General features: G+C 36.8%; 1 protein-coding gene across 2 annotated transcripts; it reads right to left on the bottom strand.

Moving 5' to 3' along the window:
- Positions 1-833: 833 nt before the first annotated feature.
- Positions 834-23,743, bottom strand: mfge8b (milk fat globule EGF and factor V/VIII domain containing b). 2 transcript variants are annotated; one of them, XM_056251075.1, is made up of 10 exons: positions 23,560-23,743; positions 14,876-15,001; positions 14,610-14,741; positions 7,347-7,460; positions 6,930-7,111; positions 6,695-6,850; positions 6,026-6,170; positions 4,617-4,819; positions 3,557-3,712; positions 834-2,430 (listed from the first exon to the last, which is right to left on the bottom strand). In XM_056251075.1, exons 1-10 carry the CDS (start codon positions 23,639-23,641, stop codon positions 2,287-2,289), a joined length of 1,440 nt encoding a protein of 479 aa, XP_056107050.1. In that variant the 5' UTR covers positions 23,642-23,743; the 3' UTR covers positions 834-2,286. The 2 variants fall into 2 exon arrangements, with proteins under 2 accessions (XP_056107050.1, XP_056107051.1); XM_056251076.1 differs by having other exon boundaries at positions 4,617-4,801; positions 23,560-23,741.
- Positions 23,744-25,257: the final 1,514 nt, after the last annotated feature.

The following is a 25,257-nucleotide window of genomic DNA, read 5'->3' as shown; positions in this document are numbered from 1 at the left end:
ATTTTTTCTTTAAAAGGGAATTTCTTAGGGGTTGTGATCCTTATGAATAATTGCGTTGAGAAGCCTTGAACAATACATGTACGTGCTTCCAAACTGCAAAATGAATATATGCATGTGAATGAAAGGAATTCAGCCACACAGTTTTGTGGGTTTCTGATTTATTTTGGCAGTTTCCATCAAACAAGCTTCCAGTGAAACTCTAGTAATACTTGTGTTTATGCGGATGATTTTGACATTGAGGGTGAATTTAAAAAATGTTGACCCAATTTACAACCCCTCATAAACTTGTCAAGCAATGAGGCGGACGAGGCGAGATTTCCTTTGTAAAGATGTTATTAGAAAGCAAAGAAGGTTTGCTCCTGACAAAATATTTGCCACAATACCTCATTCAAAATAGCTTTGTTTTTCCAGAAAAGAATCCTTCCTGGCTTTGCCCATCGGGTGCTGCTGTTTTCCTGCCATTCTTTAGACTATCACTTGATTCTCTCCTGCCTTCCTGCTTTAAGCCTCTATAGAGCAGCTATTAGTATGTCCCCAGTCAATCATCAAAACACATAATAATGTAATAAAATCCTCAAATCATTTTCTTAAACGGTATTATTGGTAAAATAATTGTATTAATTATTTGTTATATATATCATATTATTAGTGGTCTTATATAATTAAAAATTTTTTTTAAATGTATTAAATTTGTTTTGTGGATATTGGAAGACTTGAGAGAGTTGGGGATTTCCAATAAATGAGTGTGGGGAAAGATTTTACTTTTCTTATTGATAACAGCATGCTCTACGGAGAATTCATAACAAGACACAACATGTTTCAAAAGCCATAAGTATATATTTATATTCTTTATTTCTTTCTACAGTTGAAAACATGAAGAAAATATTTCAAGATATACTAAGGAAATGCATCTAGTCTAAACAATCTGAACACAAGAAGTGCTACAGTATGAGGCATTAAAACATTTTTTGAAAGAGCACACTGAATCAATGCGTCAACTTTCTGAGAAAAACCAAATGCTAACATCGGTACAGAGTCCAAAAGAAAGAAAAAGCATGCAGCCTAGATGCAGAAATCATGCTGGATTATTAGAATATACTTCAGTGTTTGTTACCTTGAATACCACTTCAATTGTTCTCAGAAAATATCTCAGAGAAATACTGCCCATATTTAAAGCTCCATTAATATTAATTCATATTAATACTTATATCATATTGCACAAGCCCAAAATTGTAAATTTATTCGAGTGGAAGGGTTGGGGGGTGGGTCACAATGCATCATTTTGAAAACATTATGTAGATTGGACGGTCATATCAGAGATTCAGTGCCACCGTAGAAATCATTCTAAATTAGATTCGCACCCGTCCCCGCATCTTATTATGCGACCAAGCTTGTGACGGTTCATGTCAAAGCTTATACTGTAAAAAACAAAACAGATTACACATTTGCAAAAATGAGACCACTTGGGGTTTTAAGAGTACTTTTTTTGTACAAAAAAAAAAAGGTTTATTTCAGATTTATGTTGGAATAAAAAAAAAAAATTAAAATTCAGTAGCACACTGCAATTGATTCAACTGCACCTGAGATCCGTGGCATCTCTGGCCAAGGCATCAAATTTACAACAAAACTGATCAAATAATAATAATTATTTCATATTTAGGTGTGATGAGGTTTAAACAAATGTATTAGTCTTAAAAAAATGTAGTGGATTTAAAGCAAATATTGTTTTAAAAGAAGAAACATGATCAAATGGCAACTATCATTATACAAATTAGCGCAGAGCACAACAATATTTTGTGATTCATCATTTGCTAAATTTAAACTACTTCATAGGATAAACAGCTTGACTGCATTCACAACCAAACTAACACACCGATTCATGTGAAAATAAATAAATTATGACTCATTTGGTATGTACAGTATTACTTCTTTCCGATTGGTTGTCATTCTTTACTTCGGTTAGTAAGCCATTTCCTAATGTCTAATTTCCTAATCTAGGGCAAATAAACATTAATATAAATTAGCATTGACTTCATCTTCAAAGGGCCACTGCAGTCAGACTCGCGTTAGAAAACATTTAATGCTAAACGCTTCACACTGTGGGTTTTCTGCCGGCCGCCGTGACATCAGTCCCCTCGCAGTGCAGAGTCGTGTGGTGATGGTGCCCTCTGTTGCTAAGAGTGAGGCAGTGCAGGTGTGGATGAAGGAAGAAGGAATGGAGGGAAGTATAAAAGAGGAGAAGGAGAGAGAGAGAGAGAGAGAGAGAGAGAGAGAGAAGGAGGAGTTCTACTCATCGCAGCCCAGCAGCTCCATTCGCAGGGTGATGCGTTCATGCCACGCCCACGGCAGGACGCGGACGAATCGCGCGTAGAAGGGGGGCTCAAACACGTTCTTTTTGTGCACGTTGTTGTCACTGTTGCCAGGGAAAATCTGCAGGTGAAGCAGAAGAAAATATAGATGGGGTGAGACAAGGACATGACAGATGGATAGGGAAAAAAAAGCTAAATATACTCAAAATGACATTTGAAAAGATGTGGGGGAAATTTGGAATCTGTTCAATGAAAATTGTACTATCATGTCTGTGGAACACAAAAGATGATATTTTGAAGAATGTTTCAACATTTTTTAGTCCATCTATTGAAGTCTTTGGGGTTCAAACAACATATTGGTCACCATTCATTTTCATTATATGGGAATTTTTTTTTCAAAACATCAAACATCATTCCATAGTAGAAAGTCAGTCATACAGGTTTCAATTGTTTTTTTGTTGTTTTTTAAATGTGATTTTTTTTTATCAAAATGCATCTGTGTTTTTGAACTTCACAGCACCTACAAGTAGACCAGTGTTGAACACATAAACATCACGTGACAGTGTTATTTTAGTATTATTTATATACTATTATTAAAAAATATATATATATTTGCTTTTATTTTTATATTTTTAGGTTTCATTTTAAATTTTAAATGTAGTAATTTTGTCATGTGCTTTTGTCATTTTAATCATTAAAAATTAATTTAATCAACGTCAAATTAAATTTATTTTATTTAATTTAGTTGCCAAGGCAACATTTATCATTTTTGTTTGATTTTTAAGTTAAGTTTTTCATACAGTATAATATCATCAGCTTTATTTCATTTAACGGATTTTTTGTCACCTATCACAGCCACTAAATACATGAAAACAAAAAATATTTTTAATCAACATGAAACAACATTTGCAACCCATTTGTGTTCTGAGTGAAACTTTTAATGTGTGGAAAGGGACTTTATCCAAAAGAAGCTAGGTAACATAGGCTGTGTCCGAAATCGCATACTCTCTTGAGTAGGTACTTATTTTGAATAAGTACTTTGTGAGTGCTAAAAAGTATGTTCTATTGAATAATTGTGTGTAGTATGAATGTAATATGGACGTACGTACTACATCCCCCATGTTGTCACTATCATGTGACCTACCAGCGTCAGTTACGCTTCACTGCCATTCAGAAATCCTCAAAAGTGTCAATTTTGATTTCATGTTGACTTAAATTGAGGCATTCAATCTTTTTTAGAAACTAACCTGATCTGTTTTTGTCTTGTCGTCTTTGAGTATGGTCCAGTACTTGCCGTCATCACTGTGAGCTACTTTATAGGCGGACAGAAACTGCACATTGCCAAAGTCTTTGGCCCCTTGCGTGATGATCCCTGTGATGCGCTTTGGTCTGAGCAGATCCACCTTAAAACAGACAGATAAGAAAAACTCAGCATGTGGTCTTACATCAAAAACCGGCATTTAGTTATAATCATCCATGCTATGAGAGATTCATTATTGGCCTCCTGGTAATTGTGTAATTGTAAGAGGATTGATGTGTGTAAATGATGGCCTCCCAGGACATTGATTTCAATTGGTGCGATCCAATTGCGTTCAGCCTAAGAAAGGTTATCCGATGTGTGAATGTGCTAAGATCCCAAAGCTACGATTAAGAATGAATTAATTTCCTATGCAAACATTTAAATGGTGCCAGACATTACATTAATAGAAGGGAAGACACTCAAGCTCAACATGGACAGTATCCAGGTAATACTCCCACTTAATAAAACATCATATACACCGTATATGTGTACATACTGTAAATTCCTATTTAAAATATATCACGATTTCCACAACAACAACAAAATTAAGTTGAAACATAATAAGAAATGTTACTTGTGCACCAAATCAGCATATTAGAATCATTTCTGAAGGATCGTGTGACACTGAAGACTGGAGTAATGATGCTGAAAATTCAGCTTTACCATCACAGGAATAAATTACACTTTAAAACTTTATAACAAAGTTTTAGTTACTTTATAATAAAATATCACAATATCAATGTGTGTACTGTATTTCTGATCAAATAAACGCAGCCTTGATCAGACTTGAGCCTTTGCTATTGCCGGCCCTAGGCTGTAGAACATCCTTCCGGTTTACATCAGATCGGCGCAGTCTTTAACTGTTTTTAAATCGTAAAATCGAATCGCCCCTTTTTTTTCCTTGTTAATCACAAAATTCAGCTAAAGGCATAAATATTACTCTAGATATTACACAAGGCAGTTAATGTAAATATTGACGTTATTCTGTCCCTTTACAGCCGTCTCACCTGCAGCCACTCTGAGCGGTCATTGGTGGCTGCTGTCCAGGCGTTGGTCTTGCCCTGCTTGTCCAGACGAGCGTAATGTGGGTGCCAGGTGAACGACTCGATCCCCCAGGTGCGGAAAGAGCTGGAAGCCGTCAGCTGCCTGTCATCGATCAGCCGTGACTTGATACCTAGCGGCTCGGAGCAACCTGTCGTGTTCAAATACACTGTGAAGTGAGACAACAGAAAGAGGGAGGGGGCGGGGACAAGAAGTGGCAGAGAGATGGATGGGAAGCGTGTCAGCACAAGCGGCACAAACCACATCAGCTCAGAGTGGATCGAGAGCAAGTTTCATGCAGGTGAGTGGCAAGATGCTGTGTGTGATGGGATGTGTGTGTGTGTGTGTGTGTGTGTGAAGCGCATGCGGGCGAGAGCCGGCGGTGTGTGAAGCATGCATGCAGCTGTGATGGACAGCCTGAGAGACACAGATGGAACAGTGAAGTGGGCAATACTGTGAATAAAACAGACATTTGCATCATTTCAACGATTATATATGAGACTTTCATGTAGGGATGCATTTTTTCATGTATTTAGACAAAATAATATAGTATATTATTGTAAAAGTACATTTAATATTATGCATAATTTTATAATATTATAATAATAATTTTAATATCGACCATTAAAAAAATATTATTAATTGGATAATTTATTATATAATTTATTTCATATTTTTTTAATTTATTAAATGTATTAAAATGTATACATATTTTAAATTATTTTATTCTTATTGCAAAATTTGTTATTTATTATATTTTTTTATAATAAATTAAACAATTTATAATTAATTAACCAATTTATAATGTTACTTTAATGTAAAGTTGTTACTAATGTAAATTTAATTAATTTATTGGACAAAATAATAGTTTTATAATAATATAATATAAAATAAAATAAATGGTCAATATATAAATTAAAATATAATAATATAATATAAATTAAATAAATACATTATGAAAAGACTTCATCTTTCTTAAAGATTAGCAAAAAACAAGAACGAAATGTACTAAGCACATACCACAGAAATTAACCAGTGTGATTCATCATCACTAAAAGCAGCTCAAAATTGTGTCACATTTGCTAAATAAGTCAAAATCGGAGAGTTTTATGCTCAGAACATTTACTGGCTAGAGTCCCAGTGTGGAGAGATGTGACTATGCTCCTTCAGCCAAATAGACTGTGGTCCTTGACTTCACCACAAACGAAGAGGAGCAGGAAATTGTGCAAATTGTGATGCTGCTTACTCACTTTTTTTGTTTTCCATAAAACCACAGCAGTATTACTATATTCTAGTGAAGTTGTTTTGTCTTTTGGCTCCCATAAATCTATTCATAAGAATGTATAAACATGCAAAAATATTGCTGGGACTTTACCGTTGAGTTCACAGCCCACCAGCTCCACTCTCAGAGTACAGGCTTTACGACACACAACAGGAACGATTCGTATGTACTGAGCTATGATTGGAGGGTCAAACAAATTGGTCTTTGTCCCATCATTGTCAATATTACCAATGAAGATCTGGAGAACAGAAATGCATACATTTATTAGTTACTCAGAGATTATAATATAGTTACAGGTTGTGAAAAACTTGATTTTGATCTTGAACTTATTTGGCCACTGTTATGTTCCAGGAAGATTATTTTATAAACAGATTTTTTGTTATATGAAGATTACATAAAAGAGAAATCTTGGAAATCTTTCATAATGGCTTAATTTATTTTTCACATGCCTATTATGTATTAATCCTATTGTTTAACCTTGTCCAGGACCCAGACTTTTAATCTTAAACTATGAAAATTATTATTACATGTTTGAAGGGGACCTATTACGCCCTTTTTCAAAGTCTTGATTTTGTTTTTGGGGTCTACTAGAATAGGTGTTCATGCTTGAATGTTAAAAAAAAAAAACATTAGTTTTCACATATTTCAACAACTACAACTGACCAAAAGTGCCCATAGTTGAATAAACACCTATAAACACTTTAAAGCTCAAAGCCCAAACCGAACAAAAAGTAAAATTAAATAAAACGACTGAATCATCACCATGTCTTTGTTTTGGCCCTCGGGTCTGTACATAGTGTAGGTTCGCCCATCCAAACTGGACGCCACCTTGAAGGCTTTGATGAACTCGGATGTGCCCATGCGACTGGCACCCTGGGTAATGATGCCAGTGAAACGCATTTTCCTCTGTAGGTTGATCTAAAATAAGCGATTAAATGGGTAAATTTGGGGTAAATATAGATCATGTTTTGGGTCCAAACTGAACACACTAGTTTACCTCTATCCAGGGGTTCTTGTCATGTGTCGCAGAGGTCCAAGCATTAACAAGTCCCTTGTTATTCAGTCGGGCCAGCTCGGGCCCCCAGCGCTGCAGTCCCAGAATGCCGTAGTACACAGAGGAGGCGGAGATCTGAGACTCTGCGATGCCTCCTCCTTCCATTCCCAGCAGAGAGATGCATCCTGGGAACCAGAGCCAGATATTAGCAGACATTCAAGCACTCAGGAGACAAACAGGCTTACTGGGCGACAGACAGATGGATAAACAGTGTGATGACCACATTCACAGGGGAGAGACACAGACATTGTGTGCTGAATATAGTCACCAATTGAAAAGCCAAATATGTGGAGGAATTAAAGTGAAAAACAGTCTGCGTCCAGGAGCCGGACATGTGTGTGCTGGCAATGTCCTACTTACGCAGTTGGCAGTGCTTTCCCACATAGGGTGAGGGACATTTACAGGTGAAATCGCCATCAAGATCTCGACAGACACCTCCGTTCCGACAGGGCTGGCCGGCACAGTCGTTCACATCTGCAGGAATCATAAGGTTTCTGTAAAGCTAATCAAAACTGGTCTGGAAAAGCCTAAAGTTATCAAAAAACAAAGCTTTGTGACCTCTAGGTGGCGCTCACTAGCTACATGCAACTTCTACATGGTCTGAGGTAAATAAAATATATTATCTAAAGAAACATTGTTTCAAAAGATAATTTTATCTAATATACATATTTATTCTGCAAAAATGTCTGCCTATTAAATTCAGAACATAGAAAAGTCATTAAAGTCACTCATTTAGTATATTTATATTTATTAATTTTTTAACAGTTTTTTGGGGGGTTCTGATGCCCTGGTTTTGATAAGACATTTCTTTTTGTGACCTAATGGTTTACTTTATGCAAACACGAATCACCAAATAAAACACTAATTAAAACTGTTAAAATACAAAAAAACATCTCAAAAATATCTCATCTGAAAAAAGGACAATGTGGACCTAAAAATGATCTAGAAATGTAAGCCACACATCAAAATGTATATCACTGAATTACATAAAATCAAACCAAGTGCCATTTATTTTAAAGAAAGTTTTTTTCCAAGCAAAAAAAAAAACATGGAACAAAAAAGCATTTGTTCAGGTTTTAAATGATATACAAAACAATACATAAATATATGTATTATAATATATATATATTGTTATGTATGTATGCGTTTAAATTGTTTTTGTGGAATTAATTTTTCCAAATAGAATATTTCTTATTTTATTGTAAAGTTTGTTTTGCTATACAGTACCAACTTAGTACTCAGTACGAGAACATAATTCCAGCTGGACTATTTGGTTTTGACAGCTATGTGAAGAACTAAATCATGGATTTTTCTTAATGTATACAGTCTTGGAAAACTGCTGTTCCAAGAACCGTTTGCTCATCCAGTTAGAAGCATTTGTGTCATTCAGTTAACAGCAGGTGTCCAGGAGGTAGGTATTAAATCGAGCGCAAGAACTCTTGTCAGAAGGTTTTCAAGTTAATATGTTCTGTGACCTGAATTGAGAGCATAAAGAAAACCCACATATATGACACAACATAATCATAGCACAACTGGATCTTTGCAGTCGTTCAGTAAGAGGATATACCATCTGACAGCAGACCTATTGAAGTTCCTAATCCACTTATGAGCAACAGGGCTACGTCAAATCGCCAACATGCTTCAGAATGATTAAAAGGTCAACATGATGACTCAGTGCAGTGGTGTATAATGGTCTTCAGTATATGTTGTGGAGGGGAAAAAAACATTAAATACAGAGAAAAAAACAGTCATGGATTTCAGATGTAAAATGGCACCAATCAAAAAAAAGAAAGAATAGAACATTCCAGCAAAACTAAAGGAATTCAGGGGGATTATCTGGCGTGTGCAGATGGAGCGTGACTGAGGGCGACCGGTCACAGCGGTCCAGTGCCAAGGCAGTGCTCAGACATACTGAAACACTTCCAAACCTCCAGAGGTCAGCGAGCGACACTTCCCTCATAGGTGTAAAGAGCGGTCACAGTCGACTCGTGTTGCAGTGACTTAGAATGACCAGAGAATGTCTAATATGAAGAGAACTGGCACTCTCTGGTTACTTCCGGTTTCTGGACTGCACGTCTCTGTCCATGCGGGGGCGCTCGCAGGCGAGTGCAGAATGAATGGAGGTCAATGGAGCTATACCCCTCAAAATACACTTTTCTCAGGATATATTTTTTGTCTAGTAATTTGAATGTTGTATTCGAAAGGAGATGCAAAGAAATTACACACAGCTGGGTGTTAGATTTTTTAGAGTCACTTATTTGCTTTAAAAAGTATTTTAAAGTGTCAATGACGTCATACACATCGTACGACCAGAGATACTGCTTTACGGCAATCCTTCAGTCGCTTTGGTGCTTTCGCGCTCTGCACTTTCTTTTCTCTTGAGGCATCGGCAACACAGCTGACACAGGTAAATACACGTGCTAGAAAGTGTTTTTGTTTTGTTTGTTTCTGGTCCCTCTTCGGATGCCACGATGCCATCAAGCGGTATCTCTGGTCGTAATCAGTCCTTCACTGACCAATCAGCGTTCATTAGCAGAATGCTAGTGTGTTATGGGCAACATCAACTCAACCTGTAAGTGATCGAAAGGACATAACTACTCGTTCATTCAATTTTCGACCTATAACCCATGTTGAACTTGCAAAACCTACAAAAAAATCTGAGATTTCTCAACGGCAATCGGGTGAAAGAGACAAATTTAGCCGTCTAGCCCCATTGACTCCCATTCATTCTGCACTCGCCCGCGATCACCTCCAGTGGAATTCTAATGGAACTGCAACCAAGATCGATACAATGGGGCTAATAGGAAGTGCCAGGGCTTTCCGTCGACGGGCCTAGTTGATCAAATTTGCATTCGTTTCAAGCACTAATTATGTGATGTGATAAAAAAAAAACCCACAAAAAGTACTTTTTTTTTTTTTTTACCATAGAACGTCAGCTTTCTAAAAGTATTTCATGTCAACTACCCAAATGCTAGACATCACACCCTCCAAAAACTCATTTCTGTGAGAAATGACGAAATCTGCAAGTGGTCACAGAAGTCGCATTAGAAACGCGTGATAATACCAGATCTAACGGTAATGCATCTGAACAATGGCTGACCACTTGTGAGCGGTTCACTAAAAAACGCATCTTAATAACAGGTGGAAAGAGGCTTTCTCTCTTGCTCGCTCGATTTCCGAGATATTGTATATAATTCTATCAATATGAAGGAGACTCTCTGACCTTCCGAGAGAGGTGTTTAGCTGTCTAGCCTCTAACAAGCTAATTAGCAATGCTTTTAGAAATCATCTTTCCTAAAGCATTTCATGTCAACTACGTAAAACTAACTGCATCATTATAAACTGAACTCGCTATGAAGCTAATTTGCTAATTAATTTCAAAAACTTGAGTGGCTTTTAATATTTAGCCTGCTGATAACTACAGGTTTGCCAACTCTGACTGGCTTGTTATATATAGCTTATATGGTAGTTCAAGTTAATGGGGACAGTTTTTAAAAAGTGCATTAAGTACAACATTAGGCTTAGGTATTTTGATCATTTGCATTAAGACTGAATTAAAATTAAAGGGTTGTATACTTGAATCCTTAAATAGGGCCATGTCATTGATTCAGCATGTCATCAAAATCTCACTCCAGCCAGGCAACCAAAGTTGGCAACCCTAGGAGGCTATTGATGGCATTTAGCACTGGACCAAATACTAGCATTAAGATTTGAGACCCTTTTAGTTCAAGTTCCTTCTTCAGGCCTGGAAACTCATAAAACCACAAAATGCTAACCGTTATTCCTATTCTAATGCTATTGTGAAGCATTGAACGGAGAAGCCATTTAACACAGTAGTGTATTGTATTACTCGGAGAACATCAATATCTAGCTACATAATGTGAAATGCAATCTTATGTCAGTTGCCACATCATCCAAATCAATAAAATGCAAAGTTAGCAGGTCTCCACTTCCACACGTGACAGTGAAATTGGGGCATCCAAGAGAAAAGACTGAAGCATGCTGGGAAAGGACAAAGGAAAGCTTTTATGACTTGCTGATTCTGCAATCTTGTTTTGAAATGGCCTCCCTACAATACAGTAGCTACACATCGAGTCCATGAACAAAAACAGTGTATAGACATTTTTCACTTTTTTCTTGTGTTTTTTGAACAACGGTTCATAAAGGTTGCAGCACCATTATGTTTATGTATTTATTCACTTTCTACATAATCTATACCTGCTTGCCCATCATACTGTCTCTTCCTGTGGGCAGTTCTTGACCAGAATAAGCTGTGGACATTTTGCTAAATAACCTCTAACTAAGAAGTTTATCTGAACAGTGACGCATAAGTACAGTCAGTTAAGTGAAACAACAAAACCATTGATGAGATAATGTTAGTGCTTTTTTTGGGATCAATTTTCATTTATATTTGATTTATATACGTGTTTTATTTTCATCAGCCATGGTCTGTGGACCAGTGTTGTTATTGTTAACTATTAAAAATTGTTTTCATTAATTGAAATAAAGCTGAAATAAAATATGAATATTTATATATTTTTTTAAAACTTACGGAAATTAGAAAATATACAGATATGATATACAAAGATAGAATATAATTCAAAATATTAATAAATATAGTAGTATATAAATAATGCTAAAATAACACTGCTGTGGACCACAGTTTGAGAAGAATGCTTTACGCTCAAGCTCAACAGCCATTAAAATCCCTTGACTGCATTGGCAAAAAAGACTAGTGAGAAAAAAAAGGAAAATGGAGACACTAGTTGAGAAAAATACAGCAATTAGAGGTGGGAAATTTAACTGAGTAATCAAGCTCTTATTCAGTAGAAAATAAGGAAATTACACCATAGTGGCAGAAAGGCAGCACCAATTTAGCTAGCTTCAGATGGAAGAATTGAGCTCTCGTTAACTCTTCGACTTACTTGCAGACACACAAAAGAGGCACTGACTCTACATTTAAACCCTACAGCAGGTTTCTATTTCAAATCACCACAGCTAATGTGACCAGTGCTCCACTGCATAAAAGCTTTTGACACAGATTTCATGGCCTCTTGCAGGGCTTTCAGACCAATTTCATGCTGTCAGTGAAACATTTCTGCCAGCTGAGAGCCGAGGATGTGTGCGGACTTCATTTACTTTGCCTCCTCCACTTGCATTTTACCCCAGCAACAGGGCCAGTGTGCGACAGTGTGGGTGTGCTTGTGCTAGCTAGGCTACAGTCATATTTTAATTTATACTGCCACTATGTTTGGCACTAAACTAAACTATGCAGTGTACGAGTTTGCGTACTCCACAATCTTTGCCATCATCCAAGCATGATTTAGACGTCTCCCTGAGGGATTAAGAAGCTTTTAAACAGTCAATTCAATGTCATCGTCTTTCTAATCTAGCCACATTCCAGCCGCACTCTAAAGATGAGCCCGCATGCTATACTAAACCCAGTCAAAACATCATAACCCTGCTATCAAGCACGGGAAAGCTGGCACCGAAGCCATAATATCCACCGTAATCAGAGAGAATGTGAGAGAGTCTCTGTGGTGAACTAAATAATCCACGCTGTCCTAAATGTATAGCGTGGAAAAGCAACATTCAATTATGTGAGGATTTCTGGCTTATATTTTTCTCTTCTCACTGATTAATTCCTTACCCACAAAACAACGTTTACTTGTCAAATCTGTAAAAATCCAAATCAAAAATGGGAGAATAACAGTTGCCCAAAACTGACCCAATATAGTTTCTTAACACAGGGATTTTTTAAGACCTGCGCAAATAAAATGAATGCCATATATATCCATACAGAACAAACCCATTCAAAAATAAATCATGTATCTCAGATTCTTTTACTTAATTAAACAGGCTGGATCACATTTTCAAAACATGGTAAATACAAGTTTTAAATACTCAAGACGTTTTATTCAACATATGTATTGAAATTGACTTATTTAACGTATCATTCGTATCACTAGATTTTGCTGATAATAATATGCTTAAAGAATGGCAATAAACGTATTTTATTGTTCTGATCTCTATATTAAATGTGTTAAATAACATTCTTAGTCTTTCCTATTTATGACGCACCAGCCCAGAGAGAAGCTACAAGAGTTTACATGGAATTAAATGGCAGATTCAATTGATTGTGTAACCAAAATATCAATATTCATCAAAAAAGATTTTATGTGTAACGAGGAACTTTTAATTATAAATAAGCCGAGATACACTGAGACTCTTATTTTTAAATATCTATGCTTTACTACTTCCAGCTGCTCATTCAAAAAGATAGAGGGTTAAAATGTGTAGGCTACTCTTGCAACATGCAACATATTACAAAGTAAAACCAAAAAGTAAACGCTGTCATAATTCATCAACATGAGATAATAAGCAATCGCTTATTAAATAAATAAACGTGCAATATTGCTTGATTGCGAACTGCTTGAAAATGTTTCTGATTTTACTCGGAACTATTCTTCAGTGCAAAGTATTCCAGAGTCAAATGTTTGTCTTCGTAATCTTTAAATGTACTTTATGCATGACATCACCAAGGGTATTTTTAAACCCACCCCATTTATTTATTTATTTATTTATTATTAGTTCCTTTATTTTTCACTGAATATCCTGTTTCACATAGAAATAAGGCCAACTATGGAAGTAAAATTGGTTGTAAATGCATGTCCTGTTGATTCGATAACAATCGTGTTGCAATCATGCTTATGTTATTTGTCTAAAATGTGAGATGCAGTCATGACTTGGCTGTTTGTTGTGTTGTTTTGTGCTGAGGGCTGTAAGTCTGTTCGCCCATCAGCCAATGGTAGACGACAGCAGAGATTGAAGCGGTTCTCTGCTGTCTTAACACTTGCATCTGTTAACATAGCGGAAATTCGACCATCTGCCCTCATTACATCCAGAGAGCTTTTGGGATTGACGTATACCACGGTACTTGGTGAAATAATTAGTCACACATTTGTGAAGAGAACAGCTGCATGTGATGCATTTGCCTTGCTGTGCAATTTTTTTTATCTTCTAAGAAAAACTTCCTGCAATACAGTATCAAAATTATCTTCACATCAGAGCTACGACCAGTCAAAGTTAAAAAAAGCTAAATAAAATTTGTGTGAATGTCAACTACGGTAGTATTTAACATTCAATCTGCTCACAGATACAGCTTAAGCGTAGGTTTCAGATCTGAGACTATTCAGCTTCATATTCAAAGTTAAACACATTACACATACAAATCTTTTACAATATTGGCTTTTCTAAAGCAAAATAATAGGAATCCATTTCGAACAACAACGCACAAATTCACCATGTTGACCAATAGAAAGTTGCTTGAATTGAAAGTGACTTATGTGCAAGCAGTGCTTTATGCATCGCTACACTATTGGCAATTCTATTCAGTAAATCTGACTGAATCCAGATGATTTAGGCAGTTTATAGGTACAATTTGCCATTTGGGTTCTGTTCTTTGTCAATTAATGACCATTCGGATACAAATGTGATCTCTGTCCTGATGTAAATTTTATTTCACAACAATCAAGTTTGTCATAATTCTCAATGGTGACACCTGATAACCACCTACACGTTTGTAATGAAAAAGATCAAACCGTTTGAATAAAAGCGACTCACTGTTCTGGCAGTGGATTCCATCGAAGCCTTTTGGGCACTTGCAGACGTATTCGCTGAAGACGTCTCCTCGGCGGGAGTTGGCGATGATCTCACAGACACCATCGTTTTTACAGGGGTTAGGGTTGCAGGGCCCTGAGAGCAAAGTTCATGTGAGAAAAGATCTGCCTCAGCTGAAATGGATACAAGTAACCTTTGCACATACAGTGTCGCTTCTTAACTTAACAGTTTTTCCCCACATAAATATAAATAACTGATTAGATTGTTACCAATCTCTGTCTCGTTGCAGGTGTGTCCAGTGAAGCCATCATTACAAATGCAGATAAAGGGATCTTTTCCCGCTCCGGTCACACAGGTTCCTCCGTTCAAACACACATTTACTTCACAGTAGTCAGCTGAGAAAAGACAAAGACAGTGGATTTGATTTTACATTCATTATTGACAAAATCTTCAGAAAAAACTCAATGGCCCTCATTCATTAAACACGAGTAGAATGAACGTCTGTGTAAAATCATTTATAAAAATGTTATTTGAATAAATTGTCACATTCAAATCAATGCAACATGAATTTTCGATTGAAAAATTATTCATCATGTGTTTTGTGAATGAGGCTCATTTGGGTTTAATTCACTGGCCATCAGCAGTTTTCTGATGGGGCATTACCGATAGTTAAGATTTTCGTTTCTTTACAAAAGGCAAGTGAAAAAAAGCCACTGGGTTCACAGTTTGGTCATGTTTTTATTAGAGCCGGACGGGAAGGACACGACCCAAATTGCTGACGAGGCAAAAAAATAGAAATTTCTTTGAAGACTGCAGTCCTGTGGTCTATAGAGAAATGGTTTGTCAGGATGTTACGTAGGATCACAAAGCACAGAGGAAAAAGTATGGAAATATTGAAAATGCACATGGAAATTTAGAAGAAGAAAACAAATAAAATGCGTTATTGAATAAAGAAACTCATAAATGCAAATAAATATGTAATAATTACACAAATACAATGCAATATATATAGCCTATGTATATTATTCATCCAACTCCAACTTTTTGGAGCTGTTATTTAAAGGTTAGTTTCAGCCTGACAGATATAGGCCTTGAATGTGCAAAGTTACAACTTTCCACATTCTGTGCTGGCTTCCCACAACTCTGTAAATGACACCTCAGTGAGAGACTTCCTGCGCATCGTTGTGTCCTCCCCTGGCGCCCATCCAAAATACCACAACGGAGACACTCAGCAGAGTTTATTCGAGGTAACCAGCAATCAAAATGATAATTAGCACACGTTTAAAGCAGCTCCACCGCAGGATTCAACCGTGTGAACTTGTTTCTCGCCAAGACATAATTTGGCCAACAATCTCCTCTAATTGTGACAAAAGGCAACAGCCTTCAAGCTCAGGGTTGGAGCTCCTGGGATAAGGATAAAGCCCTGGCCTGCATAAACAGAAACCTTCTTATCCAAACGATTGCTATGTTTATCTTTGGAATGGAATGCATCCTCCTTTTCACGCTAAACCAGAAGCCTGAAAGCACAATTCCCTTTGCTCTTCTCAAAGAATTTTAGTACTGAAAAAAAAAAAAAAATGGAATTGCCTAACATCTTTGATATAATATTTCCTGGAACAAACTGATTAGAACTCAAATAAACCCATCCATCACTGATTAGCACAGAGAACTCCATTGGGAACAGAAACGGTCTATGGATAGCCTAAAGGTTTCACAGTCAAAAAGTTGTTTTTGCCCAACGGTTACGACGAAATTGACAGGGGAAGTTGAGAACTGAAAGTAATTCATTGCGGATTAATAACTTTAAACACAACTCATACTAGTCACAGTTCTGCTTGTGTTTCCAGAGAAATGGAAACTCTGAACAGAAACTGTTGCTGAACATCTGCATGGAATGTCTTTGCCCGCTTTTCGAGGTGCTGACACGGGCACATTGTGGGCAAACTCTTACTTCTAATAAGATAAGTAACCAAACTGAAAATCGTGCCAGGATTTTTTCACCCTCATGTCGTTCCAAACCCATGTGATTTTCTTTCTTCTGTGGAACACGAGACCTTTAGCAAAATGTCCAAGCTGCTCTTTTCCATACAATAAAAGTAAATGTTGACCAGGGTTGCCAAGCTCCAAAAAAAAATAATATAATTATTATTAGTAGTAGTAGTAATAAAAACTTGATTGGCAAATTTAAAATGTGTATTTTAAAGTTTCCCTTAAATATATAATTGAATAATTTTATTTTAATTAATAATAAAATATTAAGAATTGTATTTTTGTAATTTATTAATTACAAATGAATTACATTAGTTGTTTTAAATATGTCTGTGAATTCAAAATTATTTATTAAATTATTTATTTTACATTAATTAATTTAACAAACAAAAGTATGAAACATGTCTTTTATTTTTATGTTTAAGTGACACTAGTCCACTATAGCCATCACTTTCATCTGATCGCAACTTTACATTTTCCATCGGTCTTAGTGCACGATGTAACTACAGAAGAGTCAAGTTTTAAATAGGAAAAATATCGAAACTCTTTGGTCATTTTTTTTTTAGAAATGCTAATGGTCTTGTCCACTTCAATGGTGTATGCTAAGCTATGCTAAAAGTGGTACCGCCAGAACCGGAGATCGGCTGAATGGATTCAAAAACGGTAAAACTCAACAGTTTAACTCTGGGGGAGTTGTAAAATGAGCCTATTTCCAAAAAAAGTGGAGTATCCCTTAAAAAAAAAGCATGCAGCTTTGGAACAACATTAGGTTGAGTATAACTACTCCTTTAAACTATACCTGAGATTATACGTATGAAAACTAAACAGGGTGGATAATAGTAAATGTCAGGACACATCACGATGTATCATCTCATCTCACATCTATACCTGGTTTTAATTTAGAGAGAACTCAATGTCGGCCTAATACGTTCTGGAAGGCCAATAGACAGAACTGAACACATCAGCTGAACGCTGTTTGATGAAGTGAAACATCTGATCAGCGTCTCATCAGCTGAGCTGGCCTTTTGATCAGCAAAAGCTCTGAAACGGAAGTGAGAGCGGATTATTCCCACAGGCTTTCGGATAGATAGGCACTATAGTATATCACATGGTTTTTTTCTGAGGTAAACGTGTATAGGCAGGCAACTGTGGGAGTGTTCGCTGCTCTCTCACAAATGAGCCATGAAAACAAGGACAAAAAAAAAAGAAGCAATGGAGTTTGGCCAGGCAACTGTGCCCCTGAAAAAACAAGCAGGGCAGCGCCGAGCCAGCTCAGAAAATGAGTAATAACCAACATGCCATGTTGCTATTGACCTAGTCCCAATATGGTAAAAAATAATAATAATAAAAACAACATAATTTTGACTGTCCTGATACTGAAAGAGTGCAGGCTTAAAAGGATATTCCACGCCAAAATGAAAATTTTGCAATGACTTTGGGGCACCAAAGGAACCAATGGCTGGCCGGTTACATAACAATATTTTTGCAATTCAGTTTGGTGAGACTCGTGACACAGAAATAACACACTTCAGCTTTAAATTTTGGAACAACTTAAAGTAAACTGTCCAATAACACATTTGATGTGCGACTATTATGATTATGGTTTGCCAGAAAAACACTAACTAAAAGAACCAAAATGAACAGTTCAAACTGAAAATAACAGAACCACTCAAAGCCATAAAACCACTCGCTCTTTCATTTCAAGTATCTAGGACGTAACTTCAGTCATTTCAAAAAGAAGCATGACCTGATCTGCAATCTTAAAAGGCACAACCATTATACAGTAACTGATAACGTTTAAAAGTAGGGAAGGGCTTTAGAAGTGAGTCATCGGCATGAGGAGTCATTCAGCTACAATCTGCTGAGCGGATCACGCACACGCCGGCCAACAAAAGAACCCTTGACTGTCGTATTAGGAACAGGTACAAAACAAAAACAACAGACTGGAGGACAACCAAAACACTGCACACGTGCATGTGAGAGCACGCAAATGCAATAACACACCTATGCTGAGTCACCAGTTTGATTCTAGAGGATTCATTAAACAACAGGAAATGCAAGCTTACAATGCAGTGCACTCAAATGCAGGAGTCTCACACCAGCTAATTTGGTGCTAAAAATCTTTCTACTGGTATTACTTGATACTGGTACTTTAGTGCCTTCCTGTAAAATCTTAAATGGTATGGGGAACAATTTATTGTAACTTATGTACGATAAATGGCTGACAATTCTTTTTATATATATATTTACGAAATACACTAAAAAACACTGTAAACTAATATTGTATAGGCCTAATGTACAGTATGAAAACTGGATTTTCATTTGAAGGGATGGTTCCCCCAAAAATGAAAATTCTGTCATAATTTACTCACCCTCAAGTTGTTCCAACCCTGTATGAATTTATTTGTTCTGCTGAACACAGAAGATGATATTTTGAAGAATGCTGGTAGCCAAACAGTTGATGGAACCCATTGACTTCCATAGTATGAAAAAAATACTATGGAAGTCAATGGGGTCCATGATTTGATTACCCATATACTTCAAAATATTGCCTTTTATGTTCAGCAGAAGAAAGAAATTCATACAGGTTTGGAACAACTTGAGGGTGAGTAAATTATGACGGAATTTTAATTTTTGGATGAACTAACAACAGTAGTGTTTTAAAAGTTTAACTTCAAGTGAGCATTACATGCTGGTAAAGGTAATACTGTCTAAAATAAAAAATATAGGGGAAATGAGCATGCAGAATTAAATGTCCAATATTGACAGATACAGATAAATTATAAAACAAATAAATATATTTAAAAACAAAATGCAAAACATTTTCAAATAGCTGATATGGTACCAATATATTGTTCATCCCAACTTTTGATAGTTCCAACTTCCAAACATTAGTTTTATTTTTAACAAAATCCATGATCATTTAAGACTGACCCCTATTTAAACATAATAAAGATCTGTTTTAGCGGCATATTTCAGTAAAAGTTAATCAAATGTGAAGGGGGCATCTAAAAGACACAGCAGCTGCAACAAAACACCTAGCCTATAGTTTATGCACTCGTAATAACTTCACCAACATTATAAGTGGACAACATATAATGAAAAGTAAAAGAATAAATAAATAAACAATGCCCCTGTAAGAATTGAAATATCCATACAACATCCAAGTAAAGTAACAGATCCATTTTAGTTGTTAAAAATAGGTGTCTATATGTGCTGTCGTGCTGATTTGTGTTCATGTGTTCATACCTTCATGTATATTTAGAAGCCTAAGTGTTACAACCTTCATGTATATTTAGATGCCTAAAGTGTTACTTTACCTTTTAAGACCGCCTTAGAACTTACTTTATGGCTTATGGGTTCACACTTTACGCTAAAGGTGTCCTGGAAAACACATTAATGGTGCGCGTTACTATTCAATGTGTTCTCAGCTATGTGCTCATTCACACATCATTTAAGATGCCTTAACACAGCCCTGGGGAACTTGGTGTTCCAAACATTGTGTTCCTACGTCACTGAATCCCACATAAAAACTGATCCCAGAACAGATCAATGCACTGAGGCATTCAGCTTGCACCTCTTAATGACCAAGCAAATGACCCAAAGATATGGTGTGCACACAAGAAACATCCTGTTCTTGGACCAATAAACTGCTTTTTATTTTTTTTATTTTTTTAAGTAAACTGTCAGTGAGCTTGCATCTCCAGGTGAGATTTCTATAATCTAAAGGCATTTCTCCAGAACACCACAGCAATCTGTTCTTAAAAATATCCCACCAAATCTAAAAATACACTCTGACGTACACAGAAAACAGCCATTCTCTAAGCAAGGCAACGCAAATAGGCTTATATTAATCCTACTTGGAAATGCGATAATGCAAATGCATAATATTTTGACATGTTTTACACTCAAGCCAAAGATACAAAATAGACCTTTATCATGCAAGCAGCAAAGCTTATTTGTTCCAATTCTGGTAACAAAAGTTTCTTGAGAAGTGTTGGAATAGGGGATTTTAAAAATTCAATGCAGCAGATTGGAAAATGGAGCATGAGACCAAGATGGAGCGAAATCATATGAGAAATGCCATGTTGCGCTGCCTATGAATGAAACATTGATTAGGGCTTATTGAAAATTAATCACAGGAGAATCAGCCCTCATTGGACTGCTATTAGAACTAGGAGTCGTCAGGACAAATGAGCCCATTCCCGGAGGGGAAGACCCCGCTGCCAGATGGCACGGGCCACACGACAGCTTTTCAACGACTTGCAAACACATTCGTGCAAAAGAGAGTGAGTGAAAAGCAGGAGGCTGTGAGGTTGCTATAATTAGAGTACTCTCCGTCAGCTGACCTGAGTTGTGTTGTTGTTTTTTGCATTGATAAAATCCTTATTTGCTGATTTTAAAGGAGAACTCCAGCGCAAAATGAACCTTTGGTCTAATAAAACATTGGTACCTAGTCAACCGTTCTCTGAGATTTGTTTTCATGATAATCGAATGTAAAGAGTTTTATCTCTAAAAACTGTTTAGCGTATAACGCTAGTAATGGGGGCATATAATAAGTAAAAAGAAATCGCTAGTTTATACCACTAACAAGGCTCAAAATAGCCCCACACGAACACAGTAACATAATGAGGGTCCCTACATGCAAAACGAAGCATTGAGAACTTTGTAAGTGTACAGACCGTTTAATAAGAAGATAAAGATAAAGACTTATACAGACAGGAGCCATCTTTGGAAAACAGTCTCGACTAATCAAACCACGAACGACGTGCTAAGTGAGCTGAACTGTATGAAGTTCAGTGAACTTCTGAACTGTATGAATGGCGTTCGTGGTTTGATTAGTCGAGACTGTTTTCCTAAGATGGCTCCTGTCTGTATACACGAAGTGGACTGTCTTTATCTTTATCTTCTTATTAAACGGTCTGTACACTTACAAAGTTCTCAATGCTTCGTTTTGCATGTAGGGACCCTCATTATGTTACTGTGTTCGTGTGGGGCTATTTTGAGCCTTGTTAGTGGTATAAACTAGCGATTTCTTTTTACTTATTATATGCCCCCATTACTAGCGTTATACGCTAAACAGTTTTTAGAGATAAAACTCTTTACATTCGATTATCATGAAAACAAATCTCAGAGAACGGTTGACTAGGTACCAATGTTTTATTAGACCAAAGGTTCATTTTGCGCCGGAGTTCTCCGTTAAGCAGTTTTTACTAATGAGGGTAAGATTTTGATGGATGAGTGTTGATCTTAGATCAGCTTGAGTGTGCAGCTTCCATCCAAAGCTGTTTACCTTCTCAACCCGATAAGTGAGACAAACAATTCTCAACATTTAAAGGGATAGTTCACTCAAAAATGAATTTTTTTGTGACATTCCAAACCTCAATGATTTCTTTCTTCTGTCAGAAACAGAAGACACATCCTTCCGTTAGGCATGATGTTGACCCTGTTCTTTTGCATACATTTGCCAGTGAATAGTGACCAGGAGCCGTCAAGCACCAAAACGCACCTAAAAAAGTGTCAAAAAAGCAGTTCATATGACTAAATTCCAGGCCTTTTAAGGCCATATGTAGCTTTGTGTGAGGAACAGACAGATTATTCACTGAAAATCTCATTAATGCTATTTGAATGTGCCTTGTGATCGGTTACTAGATCCATTAGTATCAATGATGGTTGGCATCTTTGACATCAAACCAGGTTATCAAAGTTATAATATGGATTAAGAAGAGTTGGAATATAGTGCACAACCCATATGGACCACTTTTATGGAGATTTTTGTCCTAGTCACCATTCACTTGAATATAAAACAGCAGTGTGAACTTTCTACTAAACATCTGCTTCTGAGATCCATGGAATAAGGAAATCACACAGGCTTTGGAAAGACATGAAGATGAGCGAAACTGGATTAATTTTTTTGTTTGTTTGACTGCATCTAAAATATCAAAGAATGGCAATTTCATCACATAAAGTATGAAAAAGGAAGATCAATAAGGCGGCAACTAAGCCATTTGAAAACTCCACAGAAAATGCTTTGACAGTGGAAACTCTCTGGAAGCGGTCAACTTTACACTAATGAAACTCTGCGGGAAAGAGGATGATTTTTCCGAAGTTTGCGCAAACCTGTCCTGCTGCACTGGTCATTAGTGGCAGGAAGTGCCCTGGCCTCATTGGGCCCCACAACATATGTATTAAAGTGGCCACATTCATGGGAAGTGGTTCAGTGATTTGGTCATGTGAGCCACACCTACAGACTGGAGCCCTATCACGGCCTGAGGCTCAACGGCAGACGGGGAAGTGTATTCTTAAAATGGAGAAGAACATCAGTGGGGAATAAAAAATTATTAATAATTTGTTTAGACATATTTACATATAGACATTACCGAACAAGACTGAAGTACAAAAAAATCTATTTTGTGCAGAGGATATGGAGGAAATTAATTTAGACATGCTGTCAGTAATCTTAGCACACATGAGTTGTCAAGGCATGAAATAAGTGCCCAATGCTCTTCCACATCTGGCCATGCAGCTATAAAAGCCTGTCCAAGCCTGTAGGTCACTGGTAATGGATTGAAATCAGGACATGGTGTTTTGTATACACTACTAGTATAACAATAAAAGGACAAAGCAGAGAGCCAAAGGCGTTAAACGCAAGTATGAACAAGAATAATGTCAATTTTGGTTCAAGAGAGACATCAACTAGATGTCCACAGGGACCTTTCATTACGTGATGAAGCCGCCAAGACTTATTTACAAAACGATAGTGTAAGAATGGACAGCATCATTCATTCATTCAATCATTCATTACTCCAGTATCATCATGGCTATATACTAAAATAAAAATATACAGAAAAGAAGCTGTCTTGGTTTCAAATAAATAATGACCGTAGAATAAAACTTGCTTTGTTTATAAATGTAGTTTGCCATGCTGTCTCTGTAGCGCTCAGACGAAAACAAAAACACTTACCGCTCGCAGTGAAGACTGAAACGGCAAGAAAGCACGCCGCAAAAAGTGGGAAACTAACAAATAAGCTGGGTAAAGTTCTCATGGTGCCGAAGTGTAGTTCTTCGGTCAACTTCTCGTCGGTCTCAAGAGTCGTTCGGTGTGAATCCGTTCGCCGTTATGACTACGGGCAAGATTAGAAGCGAGAGGGACAATATGTGCGCTCCCACGTGTATCTCTGCTCTCAGCCAATTACATTCTGTTGTTAACAAATGGCCCCGCCCATGACCCCGCCCCTCGGAAAGTCATTAGTTCGAATAACGGTGCTCTGCTATTGATTGACTTGATACTGTAAACAAAGCGCGGCACGGTTTGCAGACCGAGAAAACATTTGGTGGTTTCAGGCATTTTGATGTTTACAGGGATAGTTCAGCAAAAAAGAAACATATTTACTCACCCTCATGTCGTTAACTTGTAAAACTTTCTTTATCCTGTAAAATATAAAATGACCTAGCTGGCCATATTAGGTTATCAGGAAGTTAACTTTTGGTTATAAAAATAAAACCTAAAAATAACCATTAGCGATCGTTTTATGAAGGTTTCCTTTGGGTTGTCTCATTAAAAATCCCTAGCAACGCTCTGTGAAGATTAGAATAAGAAAAGCTGAAACCAAATAAGAACTTTAGGGAACGTTATTGCAAAGATGGAAAATGACAACGTTTAGTCACCGTTCATGCTTATTCTATCTAGCTACTTTCCGTTCAATGAAAGTGAATAAGGGTGTGTTTCTGTTCAACTATAAATAATAACTGGGGGACGAATAAATTATGACAGAATCTTCATTTTCATCTTCATGTTTTTCTGAATTCTGCCATGCTTCTGAAGATGTTGGAAGTGTTTATTTAAAGCTCATCTAGGTCTAACTTCATGCTGTTAAATTATGCAACTGAAGATAAATGGTTTTGTAGTTTTATAACAGTAATGAAAAGCGAGTTAAACCGGATTGTTGTGACATAAACAACTGCTGCATTCATGCAAAAGCAGTAATTGGGCTTTGACAGGGTTAAGGTAGTGGGTGTGTTGCTCTGGAAAAGATGCATTTATGCATGCAGGTCGATGCAAAGTGTGGGTGTTGGTCAATTGGTGATGTTCTTCGCTGAAAACGTGCTTTTTTTAGTATCCTGCCTGTAATGCAACCTGAAAAGATGCTGGGCAATGTAAACTGGAAGATAGAGTAACCTTAATAAAAAATAAATAAAGATAGATGCTATTAGTTAACCCCAAACTTCAAAGGTCTCCACAAAGTCAAAACGTTTAAGAAGGAGACCAATTGTTCATGCACCATCTATTTTATACATGAGAAATAGCTTGTTAATGTCTCTTGGCTCTGTCGCTTGGGCCCTTAAGAGCTGGTCTAAATGCTTCTCCACAGACACTTCAGCCAGCCCCACTTGATTTGATTGAACATTAAGTGAGGTTAATTTTCTTCCAGTGGAGCCTCTAATCTTTAATAACATAGGCTGATGGATGTCGGCTGTGGGCAAATCATGGAGCTGGATTTTAAACATCAGACATTTAAAATCCCGGTTGTCTTACAAAATATCCATATTATTTAGCGTCACTTAGAGTGACTAACTGAGTTTCATTTATGGCACACTTACGGGAAATAATAATCATTTATAAAGGGGGATTAAATCAGTTGTGTAGGCCTATTACAGAGTG

The sequence above is a fragment of the Rhinichthys klamathensis genome, unplaced genomic scaffold (assembly GCF_029890125.1).
Source record: "Rhinichthys klamathensis goyatoka isolate OS25496 unplaced genomic scaffold, OSU_Roscu_1.1 h1tg000076l_1, whole genome shotgun sequence".
Taxonomy (NCBI): domain Eukaryota; kingdom Metazoa; phylum Chordata; class Actinopteri; order Cypriniformes; family Leuciscidae; genus Rhinichthys; species Rhinichthys klamathensis.
This window is presented reverse-complemented; position numbering and strand designations above follow the sequence as displayed.

Coding starts and splice junctions, on each gene's coding strand:
- mfge8b (XM_056251075.1), bottom strand. CDS start 23,641: ATGAGAACTTTACCCAGCTTATTTGTTAGTTTCCCACTTTTTGCGGCG. Junction 15,002..23,559: donor TTCAGTCTTCACTGCGAGCG/GTAAGTGTTTTT, acceptor GTCTTTTCTCAG/CTGACTACTGTGAAGTAAAT. Junction 7,112..7,346: donor GGGAAAGCACTGCCAACTGC/GTAAGTAGGACA, acceptor TCTGGTTCCCAG/GATGCATCTCTCTGCTGGGA.